Source organism: Mya arenaria, chromosome 11 (genome assembly GCF_026914265.1).
Source record: "Mya arenaria isolate MELC-2E11 chromosome 11, ASM2691426v1".
NCBI classification, from domain to species: Eukaryota; Metazoa; Mollusca; class Bivalvia; order Myida; family Myidae; genus Mya; species Mya arenaria.
Window position 1 is genome coordinate 63215762 of NC_069132.1, and position 17082 is coordinate 63232843.

General features: G+C 34.8%; 1 protein-coding gene across 1 annotated transcript; it reads left to right on the forward strand.

The window, feature by feature from the left end:
• The first annotated feature begins 6558 nt into the window (after nucleotides 1–6558).
• LOC128207134 (uncharacterized) lies at nucleotides 6559–17082 on the forward strand. The gene is made up of 5 exons (XM_052909901.1): nucleotides 6559–6566; nucleotides 12162–12738; nucleotides 13419–13577; nucleotides 13984–14185; nucleotides 14323–17082. The coding sequence occupies exons 2-5, from the start codon at nucleotides 12181–12183 to the stop codon at nucleotides 14898–14900; spliced, it is 1497 nt and encodes a 498-aa protein (XP_052765861.1). The 5' UTR covers nucleotides 6559–6566; nucleotides 12162–12180; the 3' UTR covers nucleotides 14901–17082.

A 17082-nucleotide genomic window follows, 5' to 3' on the forward strand; every position in this document is an offset into this window, starting at 1 on the left:
AGTGTGGACATATTCAGTCCGGACGGACGCACGCACGAACGTACACACTCATATACAGAGCCGCCATTGTAACAATTATATCTCGCATACCGCAAACCGCTTTGATAAAGATGAACACCTTTGTGTAAACTGCTTTACTAAGGAAAGTTATAAGCGAACACATACAAACACCAAAATAGTATCTCATGATTACCATTTCATAGTCCTATTTAAAAACATTGAAAACATGATTTTGTACTTTCATTTTGCTTATAGAGCATACCATTTGTATAATTAAAGAAATTGTTCTGTAATCCAACAAAAAAATTACTTTTTTCATTTATTTTCTAGCATTTAATCATAAAACTTAATTTTACCATACTTAGAAAACGTAAAATCCTTAAATTGAATATGTAGTCTAAATACTTCTGACAATAATCCATTATTTCCTGGGTATACAGTTTCATAACAAGTTAACTAACATTAAGCAGCCATTTATAAGTTTTATCATTTCTGATTCTTGTCTTCCAACACAAAGGTTTACGAAATGTCTTCACGTACTACATTAACAATAATACATAATATTTCTAAGACTCAGTGTTAAAATTCAACCAGCACAATAACAAGGCGACAGTGTGTTTCAGGAGATGAAGTACTGGTCATAACCTCCCAAACCACCAAAGTTGTACATTTCCTGGTTCTGAAAACGAACATGAATAGCAAAATATAGAAGAGCATTATGTATCAAGGTTTAATGCTTCATTTAGCCTTCTTCTTCCTAACCCGACCAACAGTTTGAGGGGTAGGTACGTAGGAAAAATGATTTGTTTTAACTTCCTAGCTCCTTTTTGAAAAACAAAACAAAATGTATATAATTCTGTGATGTTGGGTGTGTGGACATCTATTACCTGATATTGCGCTGAGTATACACTGTAGTCCGTCTGTAACATAGGGGTCATTTGTTACCTGATAGTGCGCCCAGTATCCACTGTAGTCTGTCTGTAACATTGTGGTCATTGTTACCGGATATTGTGCCCAGTAGCCACTGTAGTCTGTCTGTAACATTGGGGTCATTGTTACCGGATATTGTGCCCAGTAGCCACTGTAGTCTGTCTGTAACATTGGGGTCATTGTTACCGGATATTGTGCCCAGTAGCCACTGTAGTCTGTCTGTAACATTGGGGTCATTCATTACCTGATAGTGCGCTCAGTATCAACTGTAGTCCGTCTGTAACATTAGGGTCATTCATTACCTGACATTGCGCCTAGTATACACTGTAGTCCGTCTGTAACATTGGGGTCATTGTTACCGGATATTGTGCCCAGTAGCCACTGTAGTCTGTCTGTAACATTGGGGTCATTCATTACCTGATAGTGCGCTCAGTATCAACTGTAGTCCGTCTGTAACATTAGGGTCATTCATTACCTGACATTGCGCCTAGTATCCACTGAAGTCCGTCTGTAACATTGGGGTCATTGTTACCGGATATTGTGCCCAGTAGCCACTGTAGTCTGTCTGTAACATTGGGGTCATTGTTACCGGATATTGTGCCCAGTAGCCACTGTAGTCTGTCTGTAACATTGGGGTCATTCATTACCTGATAGTGCGCTCAGTATCAACTGTAGTCCGTCTGTAACATTAGGGTCATTCATTACCTGACATTGCGCCTAGTATCCACTGTAGTCCGTCTGTAACATTGGGGTCATTGTTACCGGATATTGTGCCCAGTAACCACTGTAGTCTGTCTGTAACATTGGGGTCATTCATTACCTGATAGTGCGCTCAGTATCAACTGTAGTCCGTCTGTAACATTAGGGTCATTCATTACCTGACATTGCGCCTAGTATACACTGTAGTCCGTCTGTAACATTGGGGTCATTGTTACCGGATATTTCGCTCAGTATCAACTGTAGTCCGTCTGTAACATTGGGGTCATTGTTACCTGATAGTGCGCTCAGTATCCATTGTAGTCCATCTGTAACATTGGGGTCATTGTTACCGGATATTGTGCCCAGTAGCCACTCTAGTCTGTCTGTAACATTGGGGTCATTCATTACCTGATAGTGCGCTCAGTATCAACTGTAGTCCGTCTGTAACATTAGGGTCATTCATTACCTGACATTGCGCCTAGTATCCACTGTAGTCTGTCTGTAACATTGGGGTCATTGTTACCGGATATTTCGCTCAGTATCAACTGTAGTCCGTCTGTAACATTGGGGTCATTGTTACCTGATAGTGCACTCAGTATCCACTGTAGTCTGTATGTAACATTGGGGTCATTCATTACCTGATATTGCACCCAGTAACAACTGTAGTCCGCCTGTAACATTGGGGTCATTTGTTACCTGATAGTGCGCTTAGTATCCACTGTAGTCTGTCTGTAACATTGGGGTCATTTATTACCTGAAAGTGCGCTCAGTATCCACTGTAGCCTGTCTGTATCATTGGGGTAATTCATTGCCTGATATTGCGCCGAGTATCCACTGTAGTCCGTCTGTAACATAGGGGTCATTTGTTGCCTGATAGTGGGCCCAGTATCCACTGTAGTCCGTCTGTAACATAGAGGTCATTTGTTACCTGATAGTGCGCCCAGTACCCACTGTAGTCTTTCTGTAACATTAGGGTCATTTGTTATCTGATAGTGCGCCCAGTATCCACTGTAGTCTGTCTGTAACATTGTGGTCATTGTTACCGGATATTGCGCTTAATATCCACTGTAGTCCGTCTGCAGCATTGGGGTCATTTGTTACCTGATAGTGCGCCCAGTACCCACTGTAGTCTTTCTGTAACATTGGGGTCATTTGTTACCTGATAGTGCGCCAAGTATCCACTGTAGTCTGTCTGTAACATTGGGGTCATTGTTACCGGATTTTGCGCCCATAGTCTGTCTGTAACATTGGGGTCATTGTTACCGGATTTTGCGCCCAGTACCCACTGTAGTCCGTCTGTAACATTGGGGTCATTTATTTCCCGATATTGTGCCTAGTAGCCACTGTAGTCTGTCTGTAACATCGGGGTCATTGTTACCTGATAGTGCGCTCAGTATCCACTGTAGTCTGTCTGGAACATTGGGGTCATTCATTAACTGATATTGCGCCAACTAACCACTGTAGTCCGTCTGTAACATAGGGGTCAATCAATACCTGATATTGCGCCCAGTAGCCACTGTTGTCCGTCTGTAACATTGGGGTCATTTATTACCTGATATTGCCCCCAGTATGCACTGTAGTCTGTCTGTAACATAGGGGTCATTCATTACCTGATATTGTACCTAGAAGCCACGGTAATCCGTGTGTAACATTGGGGTCATTCATTACCTGATATTGCGCCTAGTAGCCACTGTAGTCTGTTTATATCATTCTGGTCATTCATTACCTGATATTGCGCCAAGTAGCCATTTTAGTCTGTCTGTAACATTGGGGTCATTCAATACCTGATATTGCGCCCAGTATCCACTGTCGTCCGTCTGTATCGTTCTGGTCATACATTACATGGCATTGCGCCCAGTAGACACTGTAGTCCGTCTGTAGCATTGGGGTCATTCATTACCTGATATTGCGCCCAGTATCCACTGTAGTCTGTCTGTAACATTGGGGTCAATGATTGCCTGATATTGCGCCCAGTATCCACTGTAGTCAGTCTGTAACATTTGTGTCATTCTTTACCAAATATTGTCCCCAGTATCCACTGTAGTCTGTCTGTAACATTGGTGTCATTCATTACCTGATATTGTGCCCAGTAGCCACTGTAGTCCGTCTGTATCATTCTGGTCATTCATTACCTGGTATTGCGCCAAGTATCCACTTTAGTATGTCTGTATCCTTCTGGTCATTCATTACCTGGTTTTGCGCCCAGTATCTACTGTAGTCTGTCTGTAACATAGGGGTCATTCATTACCTGATATTGTGCCGAGTAGTCACTTTAGTCCGTTAGAATTAGAATTTAGTCTTAAAGCAGAAAACGAAATTACATATCGGGAACGCAGCGCTATTTTCAGCATCAGGAAGCTACGATGACATGTTGTTTGCTTACATTATCAAGAAAATATGACGTCATATTGTTTGCTTACATCATCAAGAAACTATGACATCTTATTGTTTTCTTTCATTATCAAGAAACTATGATGTCATATTTTTTGATTACATCGTCAAGAATCTATTTTGTCACATTGTTTGCTAACATCATCAAGAAACTAGTTTGTCCTATTGTTTGCTAACATTTTAAGAAACTATGATGTCATATTGTTTGCTTACGTTATTGCAAAATCATGACGTCATAGTGTTTGTTTACATCATCAAGAAACTATGGCGTCACATTGTTTGCTTACATCATATCTTCTTTAGACCCATTTCTGCTGGTCGGAGTTAAATGATAACGGTGATTCATTGGAAGAAAGTTTATAAAGTAGTTACACAAGTACTGAATAATAAACAAGCTTAATACAATTCGCATTTGATAGGGTAAGCTATTGAAAAAAAAGAGTTTTGTGCTAAATGTAATCAAATTGTTTTTGTTTTTGTTTTCATTAAAAAACCCTAAAGAATAGCCTAAGCTTTATCATACTCTCAGTTGAGATATTGTGTGATCTAATAGCACCTAACACTACCTTCCACATATATTGTTCATATTTGATGACGTAGAAAGCTCGGACATCTCCAACATAGGCATTTCCGTTTCCTTACGATTCAGATCCACCAGTTTTTTGCACAAATTCCACAGAAACCTAAACAAGGCAATGCTTCTTTCGCCACAAATCGTCCTACGAATATCTAAAAGTAACATGTACATTTTATTCCTTTGTCGATCTTTTTTATTGATAAAATAGCACCTTAATCATAACAACTATGTAACCGATCTTTCCGTTTTTTCTGTTTCTGTTTCGTTTTTAGTTGTGTTTATTTTAACTAACCTTCAATACATGTCCAAGTTCGTATTTTAAACTGGTACAACTTACTTTACGGAAGACGTTAAATCGTTTAGTGGCATTGAATCATTTGATCCATCTTTTAATAAATAATCTTTGGACAACACAAAAACATGAATGATTTTTCTGAAATTTCAAAGATAAATTTAATTTCAGGGATGATTAATTTTTTTATTATATGCCTATTAATTTCTTTTTCCATATCAACAGTTAAGAACAACATGCTGTTTTGCAAAATCCGTATCACCATACTGTCGTTTTCTAATTCCGTGTCATGCTAGTACGGTGTCTTGTCTGGGAACAACTTTCGCGTCGCTAACAATATCATGAAGAAAATAACTTGTAAATCCTGTTAAATTTTAGATACATAAAATAACCTAATTTACTCACGACAACAGTAACATGTAAATATTCAGAAGCATGGTATTCAAGGAAACACCAGGATAAGCACGCAGTCCGATCTATCTAGACAACTAGTTATTTCCCACTTCGAAGATCATAAATTAAACAATATCATAAAACTGAGATGCTCGTCAATACAAAAGGAATGAAATTCGCGTCGACGATAGCAATAGCAATTGACGAACAAACCTCCCTCAGATCTGCATATAATGATCGTCAAAAATTCCTATGAACATTCACTTTTGTTGAAATGGCCATATAACGTCATAATTAAATGACTATTCTTTTATACTTTTAAAAAAGTACCGTTTATGTTTTTTTTGGTTAAGTGACATTTAATAATTGTTTTCGTATTAGGATTTTGTTTATTTGGCTAAAATATAAAACAGGTTCTTCACATTTTACTCAATGGAGTGAATTTTGTTACATTCTATTTATTTCGCTGGAGTAGTCTACCTTAAATTCAATACACAAAAGGGTGTAACATATTCATACGTGCAAGCCATATTTCGACATTATTTTGACAAATAGCGGTCAATTTAAATCAAATTGAAACCCAAAAAAAAGAGGAATAAATGGTAAAGTTTATCATTTAATATAACATTAGGACGATTTTATGGTGACCTGCATCACACCTCGTTCGGTGGGTAAACACGTATCGGTCCGAACTCGACGTGATACAGGTCACCAATAAAAGCGTCCCATCATACTATCCCCTACATATTTTATTTGGTATTTTTATCACACGTATTGATTTATAAGGTATAAACATAAACTTCCGAAATTGTGAAATCCATTTTCGCAAGTTTATTCACTCGATCATTTATTTACCGCACCTTAACTATTTGTTTACATCCGCACAGTATAATTTATCAAAAAAAAAATATTTTAATAAACCTATAAAATTTAAGCCCATGTAAAGATTGTGAATTGAAATGATGATAGTCTGACAGACTGAAGCAGTTTTAGGCCTGTTATTTAATATCGTTCATATTTAGCAACCCGATTTAAAATGTATCCTTTCAAGCACAACGCCATTAACAGGGTCATCTTTCTCACGTAATCAATTACGCATTTCATCCCCGCTTTCATTCCGAGCTGTAATTTGCGTTATGAACAACTAAATTATGATATTTATAAAGGAGTGAGACCATTCATGTAAGTGTGTTTGTTTTATTTTGATATTTATAAAGGAGTGAGACCATTCATGTAAGTGTGTTTGTTTTGTTTTGATATTTATAAAGGTGTGAGACCATTCATGTAAGTGTGTTTGTTTTATTTTGATATTTATAAAGGAGAGAGACTATTCATGTAAGTGTGTTTGTTTTATTTTGATATTTATAAAGGAGAGAGACCATTCATGTAAGTGTGTTTGTTTTATTTTGATGTTTATAAAGAAGAGAGACTATTCATGTAAGTGTGTTTGTTTTATTTTGATATTTATAAAGGAGAGAGACCATTCATGTAAGTGTGTTTGTTTTATTTTGATATTTATAAAGGAGAGAGACCATTCATGTAAGTGTGTTTGTTTTATTTTGATATTTATAAAGGTGTGATACCATTCATGTAAATGTGTTTGTTATATTTGAATTTTTTCAGTTTATACTTTATCTATAAATTATAAATACCATGATGCGCTGTTCATATCAGGTAAAACTTGTTCTACATAATGTATTTTCTCTGAACAAAAATCACAGTAGGTTATTAATTGATATACATTTTCATCAGAATCGAACCTTAAGATACAAGCTAGTGTTAGACACATTTGATACAGAATCATTTGCCGACGTTGCACATATTAACTCTTATTTGCACATATATGAAAAAGGAGGACGTAAACAATGAACTTATTTTAAACTTTTGTGTCAAAACTGATTGTATCCAAACATAAGTGCTAAAACTGAATTAATTTTATGTTATGTTTATAACTATAACATGGTATTGGTTATTGTATCCTAATTATTGCGTTTGCTCTCCTGATAAACCCTTATTTTTTCTTTCCATATTTTAGGATATGTTTAACGATATACATTCGGTTCTAATGTTACTTAAATCAACATGCTGCATTGATTACCTCAAAATACAGATATGCCATAAATGTTCCCGTATAATATAAAGCCTAGACAAAGGGCTACTGAAGACCTTTTGTGTCTTCAAGAGACAATTTGGAATAACGACATTATGTGTTTTTAAGCACTCAGTGGAAAGCACCTTTTTATTTTCTGAATACTGATTATACTTTGGGATAAAAGGTCTTGGGGTTGTTTGGTACTATAACATTAACATATGAGACTGAAGAAACTCTATATGGACTTCAAAAGCGAAACTTCTGGCTAGATGGACTTACATGAAAATTCACAAAAAAATGTGTATGCTTGTTAAGCATTGGATGCGCTTAAGAAGGGACATTCAATGGTTAACCTGACTTTTAGTATTGGGAAATATATAAAAGTAAATTAAAGCTGTTGAGTGATTTAATAATGTTCAACGTTTTTCATTTAATTGGGAAATAAGTAATAACGCTTTCAATATTGGTCATATTTGAATTCAGACAATGATTAAAAAAAATGCTTCGTTGGATTGTCAATAGGAAGTACATTATAAAACAGTTTTCATCTATACATTAAGATAGAGTGGCGTTTTATGGTGATTCAGAACATTGCTTAGCTGTAGTAAAATGCCAATAGTTTGTGTTGAAAAGAACATTATATATAATGCTGAAGCTACTATTACTCAAGCACGATATCAATATATTTATGTAACCTCTCTTATCCTCTTAGCGATGTTATGCTGCAGTACTTTCAGAAAAATAATAATGAAATCTTTTTTTTAAAGCATTTATATTAATGTACTGTCAGCGAACATTTTAACTGCATGTTTTCACGTTTGTTTCAATCAAAAACATTAAGAATTATTTAAACTTCCGAGTATCAACTGAAAGGTGAGTGCGAAATATTTTCATATAATTTTATTTCATTAGACAGTTTAAAATTCCATTTAAAAAGCATGTTAATCTCAAGGAAATAGCAAAACACTAAATGAAATAAAACAATCCCGCCAGTATCGCACGTTTGGTTTATCAATATGAGTTAGTTATGACTCAAACCCTATTCAAATAAAAATGATTTTCTACATTTTGCAATGTTTCCCTAAGCAGCCCGTATATATCTTCAATAATATGTTTTGGTCTTTCCACAGAGCTAAGCGCTCGATAAAGTGCTCGTTATCTTTGAAGCTGTGACTGAGTTCTAGAATCCGGTTTATAGGACGTGTTTATTGTATCTCGTGGTATTTATGCAATACGATCTCTAAGATGTGAAACTGAAACTATTTAAGAGCTCGAAAAATGTTTAACCTATATAATCGTAATATGAAATGCTATAAGGTGGCGATATCTATGCCAATCTTTGATATCTTTAAAAGCTGGTCCTGATTGTCGAACAATACTGGCCTTTGTGTTTGAATTTGTGTTTCTTCGAAAATAATTAATAATTTTATAAGTTGTTAAAATAGAAAAGAAGCTTCGTACATAGTGCTCGGCTCAAAAAATTATGCGCGTCACATGATAGTAAATATAGATTGCTTCATACAATAAAAGGTGAATCTTCAACGTCTTTAATCAGTTTATTGGAACCAGAACACCTAAGTTTTGAAAAAAAGATATGCATGCAAGCCAGAATAATTCAATGACCAGGTTCAACCAATGGCAATCGAAGCTGAAATATCCTTGATGTAACGTCGTCACCTTTTTCGAAAAATGGATTGACCAAATAGTCGAAATCTTAGTTAAATAATACTTTTGAATGTTCAGCTTTTTGCTTGTCAAAAGCATGTTCAAATCATTCCTTATGTTCCTTATTCAACCTATTCAGAATTAAAATACAATAATAAACTCGAGCTACGTTATTTTATCTTCCATATAAAAAAGGTGCTTATTGCTGAAGTTCAAGAGGTATATAAGAGTAAACAAGCGTTTCTTTTGACTATTGCTCTCTTGACTACGTAATATGCTTGAATATAAGATAAATGTTTGTAGCCGTTTTATTTGGTGACAACATATTCTCTTTTTTAACTCAAAAATGTTTGATCTCAATTTCAAATTTCTCTTTTATTTACGTCTATTTTTATATATACATAAGAAATTATTACAAATTGCGCATGGAAAAGGCGGAAACTAATGTTATCTTGACCGATTTCATTGTATTCTATATTAAGCAAAAGCATATCAATCACTCTTTGGAGATAATATTGAGTACAATATTCATAATTGAAATATTTAATTTTAAGATTTAATCAGACTTAGTAAAAACTTCATCAAAGTCTGCATCGAATAAAAGCAAGCTTTAGGTATTCATACCAACAGCAGCAGTAGTAGTAGTAGTAGTAGTAGTAGTAGTAGTAGTAGTAGTAGTAGTAGTAGTAGTAGTAATAGTAGTAGTAGTAGAAGTAGTAGTTGTTGTAGTAGAAGTACTAGTAGTAGCAACAGCAGCAGCAGTAGCAGTAGTGTTTAAAATTACACAGTCGAAAATCAGGGTCAATGTCTACACGGAAAATTCAAATGTTGATTAAAGTCATAAATAGTTCAGAATTGCGTACATTGTATTTCTTTTGTTTTCTACTCTATTATGATGAATTGGTTTCCTTACACATTCATATACTATCAAAATTATTTTATAGGTGCCAGCACTTATGATTAGTTGAATTTACTTCAAAGGATTTGAATAATTATTTGTTCTGTGTCTTATTTTTGTTATGACAACGTGACAATATATACATCTGTTGCAAATAAGCACGAAACATGATATCTTCGCCTATGCGGCTTCTTTGTCAGTGCATAGGAAAACGAAAAATGCTCGTGAAAGGCCGTTTATTTACCGATCTGAGATCATATTGCATTAAATTCTATTGAAATGATAATTTGAATTCGTCCGGATTATGCTTTAATTTAAAACTTAATTCATTCTTAAGTATTTCACGCGTTAGATAACTGAAATTGAAAAATTGTACTGTGGATACATTTCACAATTTCAGGTTAAACATTATTACCCTTTTTTATTTGAATTTATATGATGTATTTTGATAAAACAAAAGTAAAATAGCCATGCACTCTTTCCTATATAAATTATCATATACTGATTTTCTTTTTTACACACAACGTTATGTAAAAATAAGGCCACCCTTTAAAAGTAGATGTCAACATATTGGCTTTTAGGACTTCATTATGTTGATACCTCGATACTAAATTAAGCATAAAGCTAAGGTTCTTTTTGGTTATAAAAAATGCAAATATACTTTATTAATATTTTTTTGAAAGCTGCAATCACCACAAAGCCTCGAGACAATGTCATTTTGGTAGTTCTAATAAATTTGAATGATAAACATATGCATTTTGTATTAAGACATTTCAGGGAAAACGTAAATGCTTTTTGATTGGAAATCTGATAAAATATGTTTCTGTTAAAATGCTCATCTCTAAATAACAACTTACATGTTGCAACGGATATAAGAATAATGCTCGCCCAATATTGAACCTCAAAACTAAAACCTTTATAGTTTGATCCTTCAAATGAAGTTTGCGAAGTGGACGGCCGTTTAGCGGTCAACTGGAAGCACATCATAATCCATAATACGCACTTTTTGCGAAAGTTCACACATATTGATTTGTTAAAAATGAAAATAGATTTCAGAAATATAACAAACCTGTTATTTCATATAATCCGATTATATCGTTTTCATAATCATCAACATTGACAATATGTACACAATTCATTCAAATTTGTATTATATAGTCCATGCTTACAGGTAATCGCACATACTATACACACAAGGTCCATGAGTGTTCAGCACAAAGTTAGCCAAGTCTTGTAAGTCTGACTGTCCAAAGCTTATTGACTAATTCACTGACCAATACTACATTTCCTCGTGCTGACTTACAGCGCCACCTAGCATTCGTTACATTTAACTAAGGAAATTAATTTTCTTTTAATTCATAAACTCAGAACTTAACATGTCTCGAAACTGTAGGAACTCGCAATAACAAATCCGTCGAAGATAGATTAAGGGATTATCATGAAGAATTTTAGCATTCCAGTAAACATCACAAGTATCATACAACCAGGCGCTACACAAATTACTTATTACGTATTATCGTATTGTAGACTGTACTTGTGTAATTTCGAAAACTAGCAATCTTGTACAAGATCAGACTGTGTAATCGACAAAATAATTAGGATACAAATGCAGATATTCGTTTCCCTGCATATACCATTTTTGTGTATAAACGTTTACTAGTTTTACCATTTTTGAGTATAAACGTTTACTATGATAAAATCGAGTCATGTCAAGTATGTTCCAAACGCATGCTTATCACATGGAAAAGCATTCACACTTTCTTGAGAAAATAAAGAAAAGAAATCATCAAAAAGTAGCCATCGAGCACTTAAAATATGATAGTACGTATTGTAGTTATGCGTAATATAATACCAGATATTTTCACAGGTTTTAACGAAGACGTTAAGTGTTGAGGATTCCGTTTTTTAAGTAAACATGTATTTAAAAAAGAGATATAAGTTCCCTCAATAAATTCCAAAACTTCTAAGAATAATCCAAATAAATCCAACTGTTTTCGAAACTTGAACATTGTCAAAATGCTCTGGATATGCTTGTCGCCCAACGATGGGCAAAACTTTGATAGGTATAGTTCTTAAAGGGTTGCAATCGATGTCTCAGTATCAATCGATGTCTCGTAAAAAAAATGAAACTTTCAAACAAAACGTCGAAATGTTACAGTAAAAATTATAGCACATAATAACATATAACTAGGAAGCATCCACACAATTGTGTTGTTTTTTTCAGATGCACTTCACCACATGAAATGGCCAGCTACAAAACGCTGTTTCAAGAAAAGAAAAACCAAAACTGGCTTAAAGCGTCAGTTGCTGTGGACATAACCAGAAAGGGGCTTATACCTTTTGTTACAACAGTGGTGACAATTCTTCACCAAGCTATTCGTGCAAACGTTGAACGTACCAACTGTTTACCTCCTGGGGCAACATGCAACTCATGTACCACACCAAATGTCCTGCCGTGTAGAACAAGAGGTTTTTGTGGGGGGGTTAGATCTCTTCCATGCAAGTTTCATCAACATGCAAATTTTAGAAATTGCCCTGCTAGGATTTGTAATGACTTTAAGTTGGGTATCGAAGGCCATCACAGATTTAATGGTCCGTCTTGGAAAAACACCAATGCAAATGATTGGTGTTTCAATCCGTGGGAAGTTGCAAAGAGCTTTCTTCCACCAGATGGTTACTTGAATGTCCAGACAGCGGATGATACAGATATCAATGGCATCATTAGCCTTATCATTAATTGCACAGTCTTTGACAATTACTTCACATGTGATCTCTCTCTACTGCACAATATCTGCACGAAGGTAAATATTCATTAACATGCATACAACACGAAATGCATATTTAAAGTGACACTCTTATTCGAAATCAATACATACACATGTATACCAAATATCAATTTTGAGTGATAAATCTTTAACTACTTACTAAATAATGCATTTATGGAAAATATTATTAACTGATAACAAGATTGTAACTGTGTATTCAATAGCAGGAAACTCAAAAATATTAAATGATTGGTGAATGCTAAAAGATTAAAAGATTCACTGTTATCTCATCCTGTCTCATAAGCAAGAAATACCGTGTTTTAAGCACATTTCTTCCAAATTAAACTCGGTATCCTTCATAAGAACCATTGATTTCGACATTTATCCATCCTTTTTGGAATGTTAAACCACTATTATTAATTGTGGTAAATCTTATTTGGGAGTAAGAGTGCATCTTTAATCTTACAGAACTAGTTAATAGTTTACTGTAAGCTTCCTTTAATGATCACAATTACCATTGTTTACAGTATAGATGCACGTGTGATAAAGGTTAGCCAAATGTTCCGACATAATAACGACGTTTGTTTTACAGATGTTATAAGTGTATGTTTATATCTTACAATACTAGTTAATTGTAAGCTAAGTATATCACAATTGCCTTTGTTTAATAATATATGTACATGTTCTACAAATAAGCCAAAATGGTATTTCAACAGGTGCGAGATATAGGGAGGAAACTTCGTCATTCACCACAGTTAATGATGTCTGATGCTGAATTATCAGAGTGTATAGATGCACTCAAGATGCTTCTAAAGGACAACAAGTATTTAGCGTCAGAACCGGCAGCAATGGATGCCCTCACTAAACTGACACTGGTTATTTTGTTTTAAAACATTTGATAAACGCTATTCATTATGTGACATATTTTCATAGGTTCGGTTGCTTATTATAAAGTGCAAACAATGTTTACAAATAAATATTAATCTTAATTTGTTTTAACTTCATTGCCTCCTTCAAGAGTCCGATTAGGCGTATATGTTTAATTTTGCACTTATTGATAAGTATTAGAAAGGGCTGAGGTTAAGCGCCAGCAAACCGGTTTAATTCATAATGAGTTCTTAATCAGTTTTCGCTGAACCGTGAAAAGGTGGTTATCCCGACATTTTCAACTATGATATGTTTGTAGTCATGCAGCGTCGTGTATCTTGTTTGATTGACACTGATCATTGAGCATTGAGCCATATTCTCGACGATTTCGTATAGATGTCTTGTTGTTTTCAGTTGGAAAATGACAAGTTGCGTGTATCCACAGATGATCTAGCAAATGTTCTGAGCCATGCTATATCAACAATTAGTGAAATACTCAAGACGGAAAAAAACATCTTACAGCAGCATATTCAAACATTAGCCGATGAAGCAGTTCAGAGCATTGCACAAGCTAGAAAAGAGGACAACCTTGAACTTTACAGTTTAAAATCAACAGGTATTTTAATGCATGTTAATTAAATTATATTTTTATGCATAATTCTAGACTTAATATCAAGACCCATTATCAACATTTATGTCGAAGGTATTGCTATTATAGAATGTATAATACATCGTGATATTTTTCTGCTTCAGCCTTAAAACATGATCTGCAAAAACATTATTTGGAAAGGTGTACTTCTCTCGACCTTGGACCGATGTTTGACTTGAATACTCCAAATTTAGTTGAAGTGTACATGCCCCCTAAACTGAGCAAATCTACAGTATTCAAAGATTCTTCTGACTCGAGTATTGGTGTTAATAGAAATATAGTCCTAACCGAGATCAAAGAGTTAGATGAAGTTTTTCGAAATACAGGAGAGCAGGCAAAACACATTTACATCACTGCTAAAGCTGGGGTGGGAAAATCATCATTCTGCAAATTCATTGTGCGCCTATGGTGCGCTTTTCAAATGAATAATAGAGAAGAAATAGAAAGCCTGAAATCAAGAGGAAGGGGAACATATATGAATTCTTGCGAGGAACTGAAAAACGTGCAATATGTTTTCTATGCGCGTCTTATTGATTGGAGATCAAGACTGTGTGAAATGGACGATATTGTGTTTTATCAGGTTATAAGACGATTATCGAAGTGTGAGGATTATGATATGAAGTTTCTTCGAGAAGTTCTTGATAAGGAGCGATGTTTGATCATATTTGACGGCCTGGATTAATGGAGCCACCCGGATGTGAAGACTACTCTCTGCTTTGAGGAAGATACAGAGTCACCACATGAAAAAAGTAGGGAGAATTAAACCGTTATGATAACATCGAGACATTGGAAGCTCGGGTTGCAGAAATTGCATTCTAAAAGAACAAATGTCTGTGTTGAAATAGAACATATGGATGATAAAAACATACGTTTACTTATCAAACAAGCCTTTACTCTGCTAGTCGGCGATTCCGAGCCTTCAAACGATATAGAAGAGTTATTTCGATTTATTGACCAAAAGGGTCTACATCATTTATTTGGCAGTCCCTGTGTTGCTTTACATTTGCTCTCTTTATGGTACGAAGGTCACTCTCTTGGAGAGAACAAATGCAATGTGTATTGCAATGTGCTAGAAATGATGTTTGCTAACGTCTTACAAAGAAATCCCCATGTACATGGGTATTTTGCTGAAGATCATCAACAGCCTGATATAATTAAATGCTTACAAACTCGACATCATTGTGTAAGATTCAAAGAGTACATACGAAACATCGGCAAAATGGCGTTTGAATCGCTTTTTAATGTTAAAACATTGGAGGCCCAAATTGAAGGAAATCTGTCGCAAAGCTCTCGCGAAACAGAGGAACTTGGACTGCTTACAGGCCTGCTTACGAAAACACAGCTACACTCTTCTACTGTAAATTCACGACATGAGTACAGTTTCTTCCACAAAACGTACCAAGAAATGTTATCTTGTCTCTACATTGCATCAATGCCTTATGACAGCGAAGAGCATGAATGCTTAGTCAAGACAATAAAGTCTTCAGACCAAACATTGTCGTTCGACATGATACTGTTTCTGTGTGGTATGCATGGAACATGTGCACAAGATATGTTTGAAATATATTGTGATTTGCAAACAACAATGCTTTGTCGAAGACGAGAAATTGAACCTTCAGCTGTAAATCTGTTTCATGAAAACTGTTTGAGTATCATGAAAGAAATGGAAGCAAACCATACCGCAGGTGAACACGCAGTGAACATTCGCAATTTACAATTGATTAGTGAAAACAACTATAGTAGTATTATGATAAATGCAGATTCTGGTGTAATATTGTTATCATCTCTCATTCTAGATGATATCGATGTTGTAAGCAATGTTCAGGACAAAAAGGAAAAATGTAACACCAAAACAAAAGTGTTGTGTTTCATTTTTATTGAAAATAAGTGTGAATGTTATACCGTTACTAAATAAACCCCAATAAAATACAAAGTCGTGCATAAACGTGCACACAGTTGGCCTTAAAGTGCATCTATTGAAAGAGAGCTAGATCTTACTGGTTGAAGAACTTTGTCATGTGTTGAGTGATTACAGTCATATGAAGAAGCTTCAAACCATGCCTGTTAAATTCAAATTTACCGGAAGAGCTTTTCTTCTTAAAGTTAAACTTTATGGCAATAAAAAAAAATTGAGACAATGAAACTGTGTTTCCATGGATGTTTTTTTTTCTAATCCAGAGGCCAAGAAGAGTGCACTGAAATCTCATATGTATTCAGAAAATGTAGAAGTGTTTGGAACGGGTTGTTTAACGGCAATACAAATGTGTGTCTTAGACAAACGCTTTCATCGTTCGAGAACATTCAAGTGATCTTATTATTACCCACTTATGGATCTACACATACCAATGCGTGTCAGAAAATTGATTGTCATTCATCAGTACTATGATATCAGCAGAATGTTTGACTTAAACATATTTTATTAGCAGAATGGTTGATGAACTTGGTAAATAACATTAAGGATGTTGTTATGTTTCCCATACTGACGAGATTATGATAAAAACCAGTTTGGGAAATAAAACAATGAAATCAGTGTACTTTAAATGATGTGTCGATTTTGGATAAGGACGAGATGGAGAAGTATACAGTTGTTGGGAAAACAAACGTGTCAAAACTAGATTTCAAAATAACGAGTGACAGACAAAATGAATGACATTGAATGATAACGATGTGTCTACACAAAGACTCAATAGCTCTACTACGCCAATGTACACACAAACACATATATATCTGTGATAACTTGTTAGGGTTTAGTTTATTCAAACGTTCCCTACATGAGTTTAATTACCGGAGGCGTGATATTTAAATGTATCTACAATTATTTGTAATAAAATTATAAATTATTTTGCAATAAACAAATTTACTTA

Excerpts from the sequence above, each read along its gene's own strand:
- LOC128207134 (XM_052909901.1), top strand. The coding sequence starts at position 12,181 with ATGGCCAGCTACAAAACGCTGTTTCAAGAAAAGAAAAACCAAAACTGG. Across the intron at positions 12,739-13,418 it reads TGCACAATATCTGCACGAAG|GTGCGAGATATAGGGAGGAA; the intron begins GTAAATATTCAT and ends GTATTTCAACAG. Across the intron at positions 14,186-14,322 it reads TTACAGTTTAAAATCAACAG|CCTTAAAACATGATCTGCAA; the intron begins GTATTTTAATGC and ends TTTCTGCTTCAG.